At 37.5% G+C, this 16,207-nt stretch overlaps 1 protein-coding gene across 3 annotated transcripts in view; it reads right to left on the reverse strand.

The window, feature by feature from the left end:
- Positions 1 to 1,368: 1,368 nt before the first annotated feature.
- Positions 1,369 to 16,207, reverse strand: part of PRUNE2 (prune homolog 2 with BCH domain) — a 104,733-nt gene continuing 89,894 nt past the window's right edge. For 2 of the 3 annotated variants that reach the window (XM_036403231.2, XM_036403233.2), the window contains 7 exons: positions 14,696 to 14,827; positions 14,455 to 14,541; positions 10,517 to 10,615; positions 8,652 to 8,687; positions 8,091 to 8,129; positions 6,542 to 6,589; positions 1,369 to 4,342 (listed from right to left, as the gene is read on the reverse strand). In XM_036403231.2, coding sequence (XP_036259124.1) covers positions 4,321 to 4,342; positions 6,542 to 6,589; positions 8,091 to 8,129; positions 8,652 to 8,687; positions 10,517 to 10,615; positions 14,455 to 14,541; positions 14,696 to 14,827 — 463 coding nt within the window. In that variant the 3' untranslated portion in view covers positions 1,369 to 4,320. The remainder of the gene's footprint in view (positions 4,343 to 6,541; positions 6,590 to 8,090; positions 8,130 to 8,651; positions 8,688 to 10,516; positions 10,616 to 14,454; positions 14,542 to 14,695; positions 14,828 to 16,207) is intronic. The other variant, XM_036403232.2, reaches the window with a different exon arrangement.

Here is a 16,207-nt window from a genome sequence, read left to right on the forward strand (position 1 = left end):
AGTCAATTCTACTGCTTGGACTGAATGGACAAACCAGAGTCACTAAGACTGCTGACAGAATTCACAATGTGTGAGCAGTAAGTGACCACTTCTTCTGAAATGCGTGAATGTTTCTAGGAAAAATAAGTGTAAGAACCAAGCACATAATTTTTGAAGAGACTTCAGTACCTTTGCAAAGTAATTTTTGCAGTTTGAGAACAGTTTGTATTTTGTAGTGGTTGGTCTTTTGTCAAGCAAGGACTGCAGAACTGTAAATCGTGACAGTTCCTGCAAACAGGAACAGCTGACATTCTGACTTCACAGTGCCATTCTCTGGTCTTCTCCTGAGCACAGGAGATAACTGACTCCATGGCAGCTGCATTTTGTAATGGAAACAGCGTGCCAGAAGGGTTGCATGACTGGAGGAAAGGGACAGCGAATGACCAAGTTAAACTGCTGATCTCCTGATGCATGCTCAATTGGCTTCATCTGTGCCAGGCAATACAGGGACACCCCTTTTGTTCCTAGAAATAAATAAATTTGGCTGCACAGCCAACAAAATCTGACCTGTCAGGTATTCCCATTAGTAGGAAACTGAGGGTCACTTCTTACACTTAAACTAGTAATTTGTAAACATCTGATAAATCTCCAAACCTATCAGAAGTCAAAAAAACTATTTTCAAAAAGTATGAAAGGTTTGTTTAATCAAACTTCTTTGACTCTGAAAAGGTCTAGGAGCACTCACAGAGCTGCTTTCAGGTGGGTGGCAATTAAGAAGCCACAGCTTCTTCATGCCCTTTAATCTTGTATTTGGAGCCTACTGGACAATGATCAGGATAGCTCCAAAATCAGCCAGGTTTACTTAGTTGCAGTACAGATTGGCCCATTTGACACAGATGTAGAGTGGCATGTGGGCACAATGTACCAGGGAGGTGAGAGGACTCCACGTCCACCAGCAGCTCTGACCCCTTCCTTCAGCGAAGTCAATCAGGTTGTTAACCCACTCAGGGTGGTTTCACAGTCAATCTCCTTCTGCCCCATAGCTTTTGACCTTCTGACATATAAGATGGACTGTCTGTGGATTTGATTTTACATAATAGCACAGACACAAATTAGAAAGAAATTTAAAGAGTTCCTTCTGCTTTCTTTCAGGAACAATACTGCTAGTATCAACAAAGCCAGGATTTTAATACATGGAGATGGGGAATAATCCCATGAGACACAAAATTGACTCTGTTTCAGTTTTTGGAAGGACAGACAGGGAATGCAAAATATAACAAAATATTTCTATACTACAAAAAGAAGTGCTCTAAACCAATCAAGTGTTTTCATGCACCCAGGGAATAAAAATCTCTACAATGTGGAGGTGAAAGGAAATATGTCCAGTAGTGGGTTGCAATTCTTTATTTCTGATTCATAGGCATATATATCCATACAATGCTATTAGATATCCTTGTATTGCTTAATCTATAATTTAAGTCAGCATAGGTATTTTAGCAAAAAAAATTTGCAACTACTAATTTATATTTCATCTGAGCACTCTGATACACAATAGAAAAAATCCATATATAAAAGCTTGTATCTGTGCAATACATACTATATTTCTCTTTCAACAAACTACTGATTTAGTAATATTGATATGTTATTGTTAGTATAACATAGAATTGCTTTATCGTAACATTAGAAAACTTTTCAAAATATATTAATAAGCAAAGATAACCATTCTTTGATCCTGCAATCATTTTTTAGCTATCACATCAATGCCCCATTTTGTTTTAACGTGCCATATCACTTAAACAAATTCCTTTCATCTCAGGCTGCCACCATTATTCTGCCCATAATAATAATATTAATTTGTAACTTTGCTGCTTAGTAATTTCATACAAAGCAAGTAGAATTAAACTCAACCCTGAGCTGATCTGATGTCCACCATTAGAATCACAAATCTCTTATACCCCACATAGGTCTCAAAGAGTGAATGAAGATTTGTGCTGAACCTCTGCTTTGCGGCGAACTTCTCTTCTAGTGGAAACTTTTCTTATCTATTGTGTAACACAGGTCATGTGGCTTAAGAGGCTTGAACTACAGGTCTACAAAAGATGCAACTTTGCAACTTCATGCTACTAAATGCTTTAATAGTTTAGATCTTAATGAAGCTTAATTAATCTGGAAGTCGATACAAACATTAATCTGTACATAAAACATTATCCCCAATATACTAAGTGACAGCACTTTTGTAAGGCAGACACAAGCCAGGATTCAAATATCTGAGAAAAGGTGGACACTGCCAGACTCTAGTTTAGGATAAGGTTACAGAGCAGCAACAATGGTCAGCAGGATTAGGCCCTTCCTTTGTGAAAATTTACAGAAAGATGTCATACAGCATACTAGCAAGTAGGACAGAGACACCAGCACAAAGCAGAGGGCACATATTTTGGTTTTCACGTTGGCCAATAAGAAAGCACTCTTCTGTCCTTCTGACAATTTTGTCAGTCTTCATTATAATGGCTGAACAATTATGCTCACCATAACAGACACTTGCTTCACTGCTTGCAGACTACCTTGCAAATACAAGACAGAAACTGACAGAGTTGGAAATGTGCAAACCCCCCCAAAAAAACCAATCAAACTTTTAAGTGAAGGACAGAACAGGACTTTCAGTTTAGATCCTGCTGAAAAAATGAAGCTCCACTGACTCTGCTTAAACTTTATGCCCCAAGAATTACTTTGCTTGTTTTCTCTTTCATCAGTAATTCTGAACCGAAGGCAGGACTAGAGTTAGACCATACTAATAAGGTGCAACTTATCTTGAATTGTTAAGTCTAAGGATTTCTTTACAAAGTAAAGAATCCACAGATGTAATTCTAGGACATACAAGAATCTTGTGAAAAAAAGAATAGTATTTCAGAGAGTACGTAATAATAAGACTTCCATTAGGACTTCCCAAAAGGCAGGCAAGTCAGCAGGTTTGGAAAGTGTCTATGTGTATTCATTAGAGTAAGGACAAACATTTGTCATTTTCTTGACTCTCATATTTTTAAAGCCAAGAAACAGAAATCACTAGATAATTAACTTGCACACTTCTGTAAAAGCATGATCTGAGAAACTGAAGCTATTTCCCAGTAAGGAGTAGGACTTACTGTAGTATCGTTTGTGCAAATAAATAGGACCCCAGCAAACAAAAGATGCTTAGGGTTTTTCCACTTTTTTTTACTGGTGTGTTCTGTGACACAGACAATAAAGACCATTACAAGACCTATTTTTATATAATAGAAACACTTGGAGCCAGATTTTAACAAATCTTCCTAACAAATGAGTATGGCTCCCAGCTTTCAGATCCCAGTAGGAAATAATATTTGATTCATATTCAGAGAATTAATAGCCTTTACAATTGGAGAAAGGATGTCACTTGAAGACTCATAACTTTTAAAAAAGTGTTCTGGAATATACAGACTTAGAAAGCAGCAATAAATTAATGCTCCAAGGATTTTAGATTATATGAAAGTAATTTACAGGATTAGCTGCTTTGAGGAAATTATGCCTAAAATAAATATACTAAACAGAATTACTAAAATAAAGTTAATTTCAGTTACTCATTCATCCTCTGGGAAGTATAACGAGACTAATTATTATTTTTTAGTATGTCACACTTTTCTCTGATCAAACAAAAAAGTAATTTAATGAAGATGGAAAGACTTTTTAGATCTCAAGAAACACAAATTCATAAAAGCATGAATAGTTTGTTTTGGAAGGGCCCTTAGGAATCATCTAGTTGCAGCCCCTTTGCCTTGAGCAGGGACACCCTTCACTACAACAGGCTACCCAAAGCCTGATCAAACACAGCCTGCCAAATTCAAGAAAGTCCTGCATAACTTCTAAAGTTATTTTTAAACAGCAAAGTTGCTGCTACTCTGTGACACAAGCAAACTAACACTTATCGTAACAACAACTATTGCGTTCAACTATGCATAAACATTAATATGCTGAAGACAAAAATTAAAAAATCCCCATCCTCATTGACCTATTCATGAGGCACACTGTTGGTAAAATGGTATCCTTTTAAACAGAAATGGCACTCACAGAGAAACCAATGCTAGATGATACAGCTTTCCTAATGAAAACTGTTTCTGAAAACAACAAAAATAACCAGGACCCAAAATTCTGTGGTTTCCATGGCCATAGGATTGGCTCTTTTGGTCTTCTTGAACTGCTAAATGACAGGGGAAACTTATAAAACAAACAAAATTGACCAAATCACTTATTTTACAGCGTGGTTGTGATTGTCTGGGTGATGAAAATCCATGTGAACCCTCTTCTTCAAATGCCTGGCAATGATGCTTCTTATTTCATAGTCATGTCAATCCTGTTTATTAAAGACAAAATGACAAAGAACAAAAAATTAATGAGTGCTCTGAAAACACAGAGCTAGTTATTTCCCCAATCCTGAGCTCCCACAAAGTGTTTAGTAACCTTATCTCTCATTTACTTAAATCCAGTAGTGTGAAATAACTTACATCTTATGTACATCTATGAAAGAACACAATTTAGTAAGTTATGTTACTGTTTTATTGGAATTAACAATTACTTTTTCAGCGGTAGCAATCTGAATACAATGAAGTGTATCATGTGTGGGAAGATCCACTGGTGGAATGACACAACAGTGTGGCAGGAATGGGTACTCCTAAAAATGTTCCTAAGCGTACAGTTTTGCTACATAGTGCAAAGCACATGACATCAAAAACTTTCCACGTATTCTTTAGAGTAAGAAGTTGTCTTCATAGATGTTGCCTCAAGATACAGTTTTCCTTAAAGAATACATAATTTAAAATTTCCTCAATATTTATGAACTGTTACACAATGGTTCTTCCACTATGAATTATTTCCCAATATTTCTTTTAAAGTCACGGAGAAGTGCAAGGAGTTGAACAAAACAGAACACAAGGGAGCATGATAATAGACAAAAGCCTTTGGAACAAAATGAAAGAGACAACAGAAGCAAACTAAGTGCTGGGCAGACTCCAGAGGTGCTTCAGCAGAAAGCATACAGAAAAAAAGTCTGTGTAGAACAGCTGTTCTCAGAGTGAAGGGATTTACATAGGATGCTATTTCCTGAAGAAATGACATGAGAAATAAGAGATATGATCACAGGAAAACTATTGCCACTTATGAAGACAGATTAATATTTATGCAGAGAATATAAATGCCATGAATTAACATTAATTTGGCCTTAACTGTATTTATTTAACATAAATGTAAATTCTCTTCTCATATTGCTTTTTGCTGCCCAGCTTATTGAGAAAAACAGGAAAGCTGTTCAAGCCACAAAAGGTCAAAATCATACACATGTCATTTTTTGTTCTTATGTCATCTTTTGTTCTTACTTTGAAAAACAGTTCTCATATTGACTCATTATAGAATAAAACAGCGTCTGAGAAAAAAAGAGATGAGGTGAAATGTCAGTTCAGGAATCAGGAATTTAGCTTATGGTTATAACCTGTGTATAAGCTATCACGGAGTGACAGCTTACTAAAGCACTGTTTGGTTTTTTTTAAGTGAAAACCAAAGCTTCAATTTATTTAGGCAACTTTTTGCTACATACACTGCTAATTATTTGCCTGTTTATTAATACTCATGTTATTGGTGGAATCTTTTCTTGAGGATTCAGGTTTACTATAGAGCATTTCCCATACAGTGTGAGACAACAGTGATTTCTGTATTTCTACAGACCCATCAGATGGGCAGGGAGAGCAGAGGCCTCAATCCCTCTGCCCTGTGCACACTCGCCAGGACACACACTCTACTTGCTGCAGGGCTGGCTCTCCTGACACGCTGTTCCAGCAAGGAATTGCCAGTGCTCCTGTGACACACTGCACCTACAAACACTCCCACTCATCAACAGGAAAAGCAGCACTGCAGGGTTTTCCATTTGCATACTACAGTTATGGAATCAGACAGAGCTACAGCACACCAGGGGACTGACACATTCCCATTTCCAAGGGAACAAGTCCATCTTTGAAAGGAAAAGATGTAAAGATGCTTGAGATTTAACCAGGAAAATAATTATGAAAGAAGCTGAGAAGCAGAAAAGCAAAGAGAAGGCACATGTTAAGAGTATGGCCCAGAAATCAAAGTAAAAGATAAGATTTTTAATCTTTGAATGAGAATAGCAAGTTTAAAATTTAGGATAATGCATGGAACCATCTTCACTGTGATCATCCTCCACTTTTTCTATCTGTTTTTAATATAATTGGATCAGAATATTCTCAGGCTAACAATTATATCTCTCTCTGCCTGGAAATGATTAAGGACGCCTCAAACATGTTCCTAATGCAACACAAATATAACAAATTTTCAGTATTTAACACATATATAAAGTATATAAAATATAAATATAGCAAAGCTTCAATGCTTTGTCTGCTTGTACCATGTTGCTCCTGAATATTATCATAAAAGCATTTAGGTCTCAAAAATGCTTTAAGGAGTCTACCCAGCCTCAGTTCCCAGCAGTATGGTTGTAAAGTAATGTTAAAATGTAATGACAGTATTAGGCATAAATTCTTACTCCTGCTCCACTGAAGCCATTTCTGGATCATTTGAGAGGCAGCTAGTTCTGGATACAAGGAAAAAGATGAGTAAACATTTTTTCTGTGTTGATTTCTTTCTCTTTTAAAATATGACATCAAATTTGGGGATGTAATAACTAACTGTAGTGAGTATCTCTGACAGCACAAACACACAAATGTTGTTGTTTTTAGGAATCTAGGGATCTTAGTGCCCACAACACACGTTAGTTTGAGTAACAAAGTTTTAAACTATTTCTTTAAGTTAGGGAGGGGAAATGCACTACAGTGATCTCATACATCCAACAGTAACAATAATCAGTGATGCCTCATGTGAATATTTCATTCCCATTTCACTTGCTTGCAACACTGCTGTCTCTACTATTTTAAATGGAGTAACAAAAAAGCAACTTTTTTCAAGAGTTCTCATTGTCATATGCTTATGTTTATATGACAACATTGCATATACAATGCATTTGAAAATGTCTGAACAGAAAGGATAGAAGTTGTATTTCAAGGGTGGCTAGGCCTTTTAGTTTAACAAAATAGTCAGGTGGTATCAGATAATGGCTTACATGAATTTATTGCTTCTGAGGCAGTGTTAACTCTTGGAATCAAAAAGCAGTGGCCAGTGTTTCACGTATTTCTCTGTAGTTGTTTTAGAAAGTGACCTCAGAAGAACTGAAGGAAAATGTGTACTGCAAAAGAAGGAACTTTCGGAAAAAGTACAGCAAAGAAGAAGCTGTAAATTGAAAATCCTGAAGGAAGGTGACTGGAAAGAAATTTCAAAATTCAAAATCTTTACTTACAAAAATTGCAAGGGAGAATGTTATACTAGAACCAACAGACACAGACTTCTCCTCAAAAATTTGGTGTACAATACTCACATGAGGAAAAGTGCACTGTACACTTCCTAAAGCTCTGCTCATAGAGTCATGGACTGTGCACTTCTTGAGGATTTCTTTGGTACTGTACACCATACTTCCACATCATATTCAAGTCAAAGCACAAAGTTATTATTTTAAAGTATCTGATCACCACGTGTCCCTGTTTTATTAAGTAACCACAGACAATATAATATTATTATCAAGTATTAATTCCACAGCCTATCCAGCTGACATTGGAAAGACAGAAGAATCTACATACCTACCTTAACTGAGATAGCTAGCCCTGATTTAATGAACTGTAAAAAAAAATTATAGAAAGAACTACCTCTTAAAAACTGTATAAATCATCTGAGATAAGTGGAAAAGAGTAGAAAATGTTTAATGATCAATTTAATTGAGTATGTGATTCCAGTCATTCCCATGACTATAGAAACAATCATCAAAAAACAGCTAAAAAAATTTTTATAGTGCAAGGGTATGCTTATTTATTACTGAGATCCAGCAGTACAAAAGCAGTGAGAGGGGAAGTCAATTCTCAAATGGGGCAACTTACACAGTAATTGAAACTACAAGCTGCCTGTTGTACCAAACACAATGTACTACAGCATTCAAGCTACTCCTGTGAAACAATATAATGCCAGGATTCAGCTGAAAGCTATCTTACTTAGCTGTTTCTGAAGCTTCCCTCAGCTCTTCATCCAGTCTGCATGAGTAAAAGTTATTGATATAAAGAAACAGAGAAGCAAGCAGAGCATAAGAGTGAAGCAGAGCAATAGCAGAGCAAAGAACAAATACAGTACATGCTTTTGTAAGGCACCCAGTACGATTTAGGGCTAACCCTAAAGCTCTTCAGTTCAGTATGATACTATTTATCCCTGTGCTCAACCCACCTTAAATTTCTAAGTCCTTATTTAGCTCACTTGGAGGCAGAGACAGAGAAGCAGCAGGGGTCTGAGGCATGCCCAGTGGACAGAGCTGAAAGCATTCACTTGCTCTATCAGGTAATGTTAAACTAGCTGCAGCCTGGGCCAAGGCAAGGACATTTACAGTTCAGTGAGTTTTATTTGCAAGGGAGGCTGATCTCAACAGCTTGAAGGGGAAAGTAAGATGCCATGTCTTTGCAAGTCCTCTCTCATTCAGCTGTTGAGGTCGCCTGCAGGTGAAAGGCTGTCACACAGATTCACTCTATTATGAGCAGCAGCATGGGCTAGAAAGCAAGTTTTACCTCATTCTTCTCTTAATACACTTATCTTCATCATACCTTACAAGATAAGAATGGATGAAGGAAGAGAAAATATGTACAAGTTCATATACAACAATCATATAGTATTGTGCTTCACTGAAAACTACCAAGAAAATCACATAACCCAAATTCTGGCATAACACCATGTACTTTCTAAAGGTGGGGTTTTTCTTGCCCATAGGTGGTATGCTTGCTCTTGGCAATGGAGCAATTATGAAGACAAAAGATGAGTTGTATTTTTCTATAGAAATCTGTCCAAATTTGCAGCAAAGGGAAGCTATGAACTGAACACTGCTCTTCTCCCTGTGGTAAGAGAATAGCCACTCACAGATGCCTTGAATGCACACAGCCACTAAATCTTATTACAACATCCTGAAATGCTTGCCACCAATGGGTGCAATTGTCATCTTTCGAGGTCTGTCTTTTTCAGCAAAATCATGATCTTTCATCTGGCTGCTGATGACATGAAGCAGGCATTACCTTAAAACTCTTTAAGTACTAAAGTTTCTTTGGTACTACAGCTGTGATCATTTCACCCTTGGCCTGAGAGGTGAATGGACTTCTTGAACACTTTTAAGTTTACAGGGAAAAAAATGTCTGCAACACAGATGCATGTGCTGCCACAGTGTAACAGTAAAACACAGCAAGGAAACAGACAGAAACTCTCTGAGGTTAGAAAAGGTAAGGTTTCTATCAAAGGGAATCATAAGAAACTAAAATGTTTACAGGAACCAGAAGAAAATTTATTAGGGATGTTAGAACATTAGGGACAACTCTTTGTCAGTTGACCAACAGCCTCTGCTCCACATTCTTATCATCACTCCACCTCTAAAGAAGTTACAGCAGCAAATGAACCTCAGTGAAATTCTCTATGACCCCTGAATTTGCAACTGTAATTTACTGTTTTCTCATCTGCTATTGCCAGACCTGAGCTTCCCACCTGCTCCCTGGAATTGCACCAGCAGCTTGACAAAGGAAATTGCTTTACAACTACTGTGAAACAGGTGTGAAAACTCTTGCCTGGGTTGAGGAGATCTATGACAACTTCAAAAGCTGTCACTGACCAGTCATAATGAAAATACAATCATACTTGCACATCTACTCTTCACACTACCTTCTAGAATAAGCAATTCAAAACCTGGGACATTTGCTAAAGAGAACAATTAAAAATAAAATCCTGAACACAACATCTTTTTAATAATGACTACATGAAAACCGTGATTTTTTTCAGTCATGCTTTCAGTCTTAGTGTATCACTTCTTTTTGTTGCTTTCAGGTCTGAAAAAAAAGTCAGTTGAGGTGAGCAATGCCAATCAACTTCCTACAATTTTTTAACAGATATTTTCCTCTGGAAATGCCTGCATTTAGAAAACCTCTTCACATAAGCAGCAAGAACTAAGAAACTATCTTTCAGCACTTGTGAATTTAACCACAAGAACTGACAAGGCAAGGACCAGTAAACCTATAGAATTTCACTGGTCTTCTATTGAATAGGCTATCTTTTAATTAACATTTCTGCTAAAAGCCCTGCATGACTGAAACTTGAAAACACTTCCACTTAAATAGAGGTAAAAGTTATGAAAAAATATAGCACAGATGATTCCTCAGGAAAGGCCAAACAATTTTACCACTCCCCTAGAAGTAAATAGTTATTGTGTTTTGTGTTTCTGTTACACAGTGGTGTCCTGCCACTGAGTTTGACAGTGAAATGTTTGAGGAACAACAGACAATAATTTTGAAAAACAACAGGAAAGTGCTTTCTGTTTTTCTTATGGTCTTTAACACTATTATCAGTTTGTGGAAATAGTTTCCATTAGAACAAGTACATGCTAGTGTACATCACTTACTTGACAATACTGTCTGGTATATGCACATATTCCATTGGAATCATCTCTCGAAGCTCTGCCAACGTGTTGACGTACTGTATCTTACTGCTGAACTTAGAGCTGAAACACAGGAAAAAAGGTATTAATTGACTGCCCCCCGATCTTTTATGACATGCTAAAACCAAATGAAGAAATGTATTAAATGTATGAAATAATTAAGCATTTGGATATTCATATTTCAATTACAGACTGAGAGACTGGACTATTAATGATTAATTACTCAAACCATCCACCTGCCACAGCGAAATAAGGCTGGTAAGAGGCAAGTCCTGTGAGGTGGGATAACACCTTTTATCATGCCAGTCCTCTCTTACATAATGGCTCAGGTGTGAAAACTTCCCTGTGGGGAAGAACCAGGACTTTCACACAGCCTGAAGGTATTCATCCCTGACATAACTGGTGGAACATAAACGACTCAGCTCTAACATCTTCGAAGGCAAGGTACTTGGGCAGTCCCACCTGAACTTGAGTGAATATAAATGCAATGGACTCTGTGTTTTATGGGCTTCCCCCACTCAATGAAGACAGTGACCATAACTTTGACAAGACTGGAAAACTCATCACCAAGAAGACCAGAAGAAGAGGAACAAGGAGATGCCAACAGGATCACTGACTGATGGTATTTTTTCTACTTTGTCTGTGTTTGTCATGCTCTTTCTCCTCTCCTCCCACCCACTCTCTTTCTATCTCTCCCTCACAATTACTGCTAAATAAAAGTCCATGTTTCAGCATATGGCCTTGTTTGCACCTTAACTCAGACAGAGACATCTCTCTAATAATTTTAATAATCATATCTTAACGCCATTCAGCTGATTATGAGCCTACCTGAATCACATTATTAAGCCAACATCGTAAATTGTACTTCCTACATACTAGACAATGTGATTAGTTTTACAGTTGGAAGGAGATGCGTAAAAATTTGGAAAAGATTCAAGTCCCTTACAGACTACTTACATGTAAAAAGAGACGGAAAGCATTACTTGACATGGATATAATCATAAACACAGTTATCAAGGGATTGTGATGACTCAGCATTTCTATTTTACACTAATTCTCAAACACAATAAAACTGAATTTCATCATTTATTCAGAAGAGCATAGATCTGATTGTGTCTATTCTTACTGCAGTGTCTTTCTATGATGAAATAATGTGTTTATTTCAGCTGTGCTATATGATTCATTTATTGTGCTTATAAAATGATCACTTGGAAAAAAGGCTAAACTGTTCTGAAAACACACTTAAAACACAAGGCTATTTGCTTGTCTAACCTAAGTTATTTGATAAGTGTGAGGTTATGAGAAATCTTTCTCCTTTGGCTTATAAAGCAATTTTTCACATTTAGCTCTGGTTGTATTTAGATCATCTTAAAACAGCAGTAATAGTGGCAAGCTCATATGGACCATATATGTTAAGTGTAGGTCTTGAAAAACAGAACACGTTCTTTCTGTTTACTGCTGACCTGCAAGTACAGCCAGACAACATGAAGCCTCTGAAATAGCTCTGAGCAGAAGGTTACTGTCCCTCTCCTCAACAGAGGTATCTTCCCAATAATGCAAAGTGAGACAACTCACTTTGGGAACAGGAATACATGAAAGTGCTGTGAACAGTTGTTTAAGCTCACTCATTGTGATTTGTCTCTGTACCCAATTAGCATCACTAGGCACACAGAGTGGTCACATTTTAGATGCAAGAATCACCCACAACTGTCCAGTCAAAGCACGGAAACATACAGATTCTTAGCATTTTATCCAAATTGCTATCATAATCTGCAGCATCAGCATTGCTATCTAAACTAACCTGGAAAACTGCAAGCCAATCATAAGCTTCTAAAGACCGTGGGAAGGGATTAAAAAATCTTTCAATGGGTAGTTTTTCTTTCCTGAGGATTCTTCTGGGTCCACTAATTCCACTGCAGTGCCTGATTTCTAATTCCTTCATGTGTGAATCAGTGTATGGGCATCCCAGACAGTTTCTTTCAGACTTTAGGGAAAACATGCTGCCAACAGTGGTAACTTTCCCCCATTTAAGTATTTCTGTCAAATGCCAAGCATGTTTCACCACTTGAAGAACCCCTTTGAAATCCAATTTCTTACCTAACACAGCTCAAGTAATTTTTGGCGTGCATATCAACAGGGATTCTAAAAGAGTACCTAAGATCTATATCTGCTACCTCTAGTTCTTTAATTCCATATATTCAAACAATACTTTGTCAGTCAAGATGGTCCCACACTCCACTGAATTATCTTGCCAGTTTTTGAGGAAGAAAAAGATAGAGCTGAGGTAGAATTGAGGGTATCCCACACTCAGCCCCTTACCATTTTGTTGTCTTTCAGGATTTTGATTTCTACTGTTTAGCCCCACATCTCAGCTGGTATACAATTAAAATTATGTTGGTTCCTTCAGCTATCTCACTGAAATCTGTGCTTGCCTTGTGGCTAATTAATTTCTCACTCTAAAATTCCCACTGTGCCTGTCACGGGTTCAGGGAACAGTTGAGGGCTAGCAAATTAAGCTATAGTCATTGGCTTTCAATCCAATCAAGTTTTTATCTCCTTAAACCCTGAAGAAAGGGAAGGGAACTCATAATGTTCTTCTGTCCTTGGTAAGGGTCCAAATATCTCATGTCATCCTCCACAAAAGTCACACTAGCCAGGTGTCCTGCCCACCTTTTCAGCTTCTATTTGCCCTTCACTTTCTTCTTGCACCAAGACTCAATCTACCTGGCTGAGATAGTCTCTAGTGTTTCTTGTTCCACACTGCTAATCTGCTTTGCCAAACTATTTAGAGTAAACATTTTCTTCTGTTTCACAATGAAAAACCTCTCGTCACTGCTGCTTAATATGGCTACTTTGAATAAATGACTAATGAATTGAAACAGACATGACTTTTAAAAAAGACCAAACTGTCATTTATGGGAGTAAAGAGGATGGCAACCAAAATATCTCACATATCAAATGCAACTCAGCAAATCCTCCTAACTACTGTTGATAATTCCAATTCACTTTTACTCTGGTATTCTGAATAGTAACTTTCAGCTTGGTCTTTAAGATACCACATCTAAAAAGGAGCTCTGTTATGACATTCTGCCTGCTGCACTTTGGCAGCAATGGGATAACTCATGTGCTTCCCCAACCCATGTCACTCTATCAGGACAGAGCACCCTGGGACAGTGCTCTCCACAGAGATCTCCACCTGCAGTGTCTTCACCTGCAGACTGTAAACAGAACTGCCCGAGATCTATCATGACACAAGTCATTCTCTGTGTGGCTTTTGTAGCTGAAGATTCGTCTCTTGCCTGAAGCAACTCTTTTTCACACGTGCCAGTTTGCTCTCCCTGACCGCATACTTGCCTATCCTCTGCAGTAAGTGTGAGGTCTTTGAAGTTGATAACTTTTTTTTAAATTGTTTTACTAATCAAACCATTATTTTTGACAGCATTAAACATTTCTTGAATCCAAATGCATTCAAACACCTCAGGGTGCACGCAGTTCCTCTTGTATGAGCTATGAGCAGTAACGATATTTTAAAAACCCAGAACCATAGCCTAATCTTGTTCTGTAGCCAGATTTTTGAATAAGGTGATTATAATTACATGCAGTTCCCTTTTCTATATGCCTTTTTCTGGATTCTGAACAAAGACTATTTTAAGGAACTGAATTCTCAGAACATACACATACAGGTTTAGAAAACCATGCCTATGACTTCCACAACTAGATACTCATACTCACATGAATCACTTTTTTTTCCCCTATTCACCTTCGGAAAGCCAAATTCAACTTCCAAAATCCCAACATGAACTATAAAATGAGCACCATTCAGTGAAAGATTAACAGTTTAAGGCTTTAGGGTGCTTATGTATTCTCAAGGGCATAGAAAATCACAGGTATTTGCTACATACCTTATAAAAGGTCGCGTTACAGCCAGAATTGTCCTGATAAACCATGATGGATGAACAATTATAAATGACTTCAAATTCTTCCGTAATCTAAGTAACAAAAGCAAGAGTTTCTTAGAAAAACAGAAAAACCACAAAAGATAAAGAAAGATCATATACAGTAAACCCTGGCGTACAGGAGAGTTACAGAAATGGACACTATTTAAAATAATGGCTGTGGATCAGACAGGAAAACACTACTTACCGTCGATCAATCATCTGGTAACATTTTTTCATCCAACCCAATCCAGGCATCCTTCTTCTTGGTGTTGCTCCATTCAAGTAGACAATCATGTAGTCTTCAGCTACCATCAGCTCTAAGGTACTGATTACATATCTGATAAAAGTACAGATGACAGTGAGCATATACGGTACACTATCTGATTGATCCCAAACTAAATCGGGCAGTTGGGAATAAATGAAAGCAGATTGAACATTTTATGACAAGATAGGCTTTTCTTTTCCTTTAAACAAAACCAAATATTTAGCACTGATCACCATGGTACCTTTAGATACACACAGCTAGAAAACCACAGTCTTACCTGTGCCTTCAAAAATGTGTGGCTTCCTCACAATAATAGAGTTCTGTAGTGAGTTTTCAAGTATCACTGGTGAATTTGCTTTTTCTTAAAAAGTAATTAAGTCAGGAGATTTTGCAAGGGAGAACATGGCATCCTGTGAAGTCCTAGGAACTTCTGAAATTAACTCTTGAGAAACTTCTATTCACTGTTCTAATCACCAGTTTTGCTCAATACAATAATAAAAGGTGTCAGAAGATACTTGTTTAAACTTCATGTGATCCTTATAGTCCTGCTATCGAGTCTGTGACTGCAAAATACAAATACTTTGACACTCATGCCCAAGAAAACCTGTCCATCAACCTGACATCTGATGGAACAGAGTACTCCACTCCATCACTTCATTTTGTGAGCAAAACACTCCCAACACCCGTTATCATACAGTGCTCTTGGGACCAAATGAATTCTACCTAGAGAGCACACTACTCAACTCATTCAAATAAGAAGATAGTTAAATTCTTGCTGGGGACTAGCTATGCAGATGATCCACTTAGATGTCCCTACTCCATTTGGGAGCTGATCATCACAGGAATGTTCAAATTGTTCTCTCTACTATCCAGCCTCAAGGTATGCCTATGTAAAAACTAGAATGCAAAACTACCAAGCCACACCTTAAAAACCTGAATGCCTCAGTGCACTCACTACAAAAGGCAGCTCTATCCCGAAGCATAATGGCCCCTTTCAGAGTTGTATGGGAATGCCTCACAATCTAATCTGACCCTTAAATTCCTTAGGATGCAATGTCTTTAGAAGAATTGTAGGAAATCTAGTTCTCACCAGAGAGTGGTATTTTACCTGGGCATAAAGCAGGCAACATTAACTAGACCAGTTCCATGCATTTGGTAAATGCCATCCAAATCCCTACCCCCTCAATGCATTCCACTGCTCATTCTTACCTTGCACTTGTGCACTCCCTACTTTTGCCTCACATTAGTGAAGGCTTATGTCTAACAGTGATATAGAAAAGCAAGGTATTGCATGGACATTCTGATGCAATCCCCTGCTTTTCTGTAATAAAGCTTCATTTAATAGCTACTTCAACAAAGCTACTATTTGACAGGTTATAAGATTAGCCCTTCCCACATGGCAAAACATCTAGTGCTTTAAAGGCACTTAACAGTGAAACATACAAGTTTGTA

The sequence above is a fragment of the Molothrus ater genome, chromosome Z, assembly GCF_012460135.2.
Source record: "Molothrus ater isolate BHLD 08-10-18 breed brown headed cowbird chromosome Z, BPBGC_Mater_1.1, whole genome shotgun sequence".
Classification (NCBI taxonomy): domain Eukaryota; kingdom Metazoa; phylum Chordata; class Aves; order Passeriformes; family Icteridae; genus Molothrus; species Molothrus ater.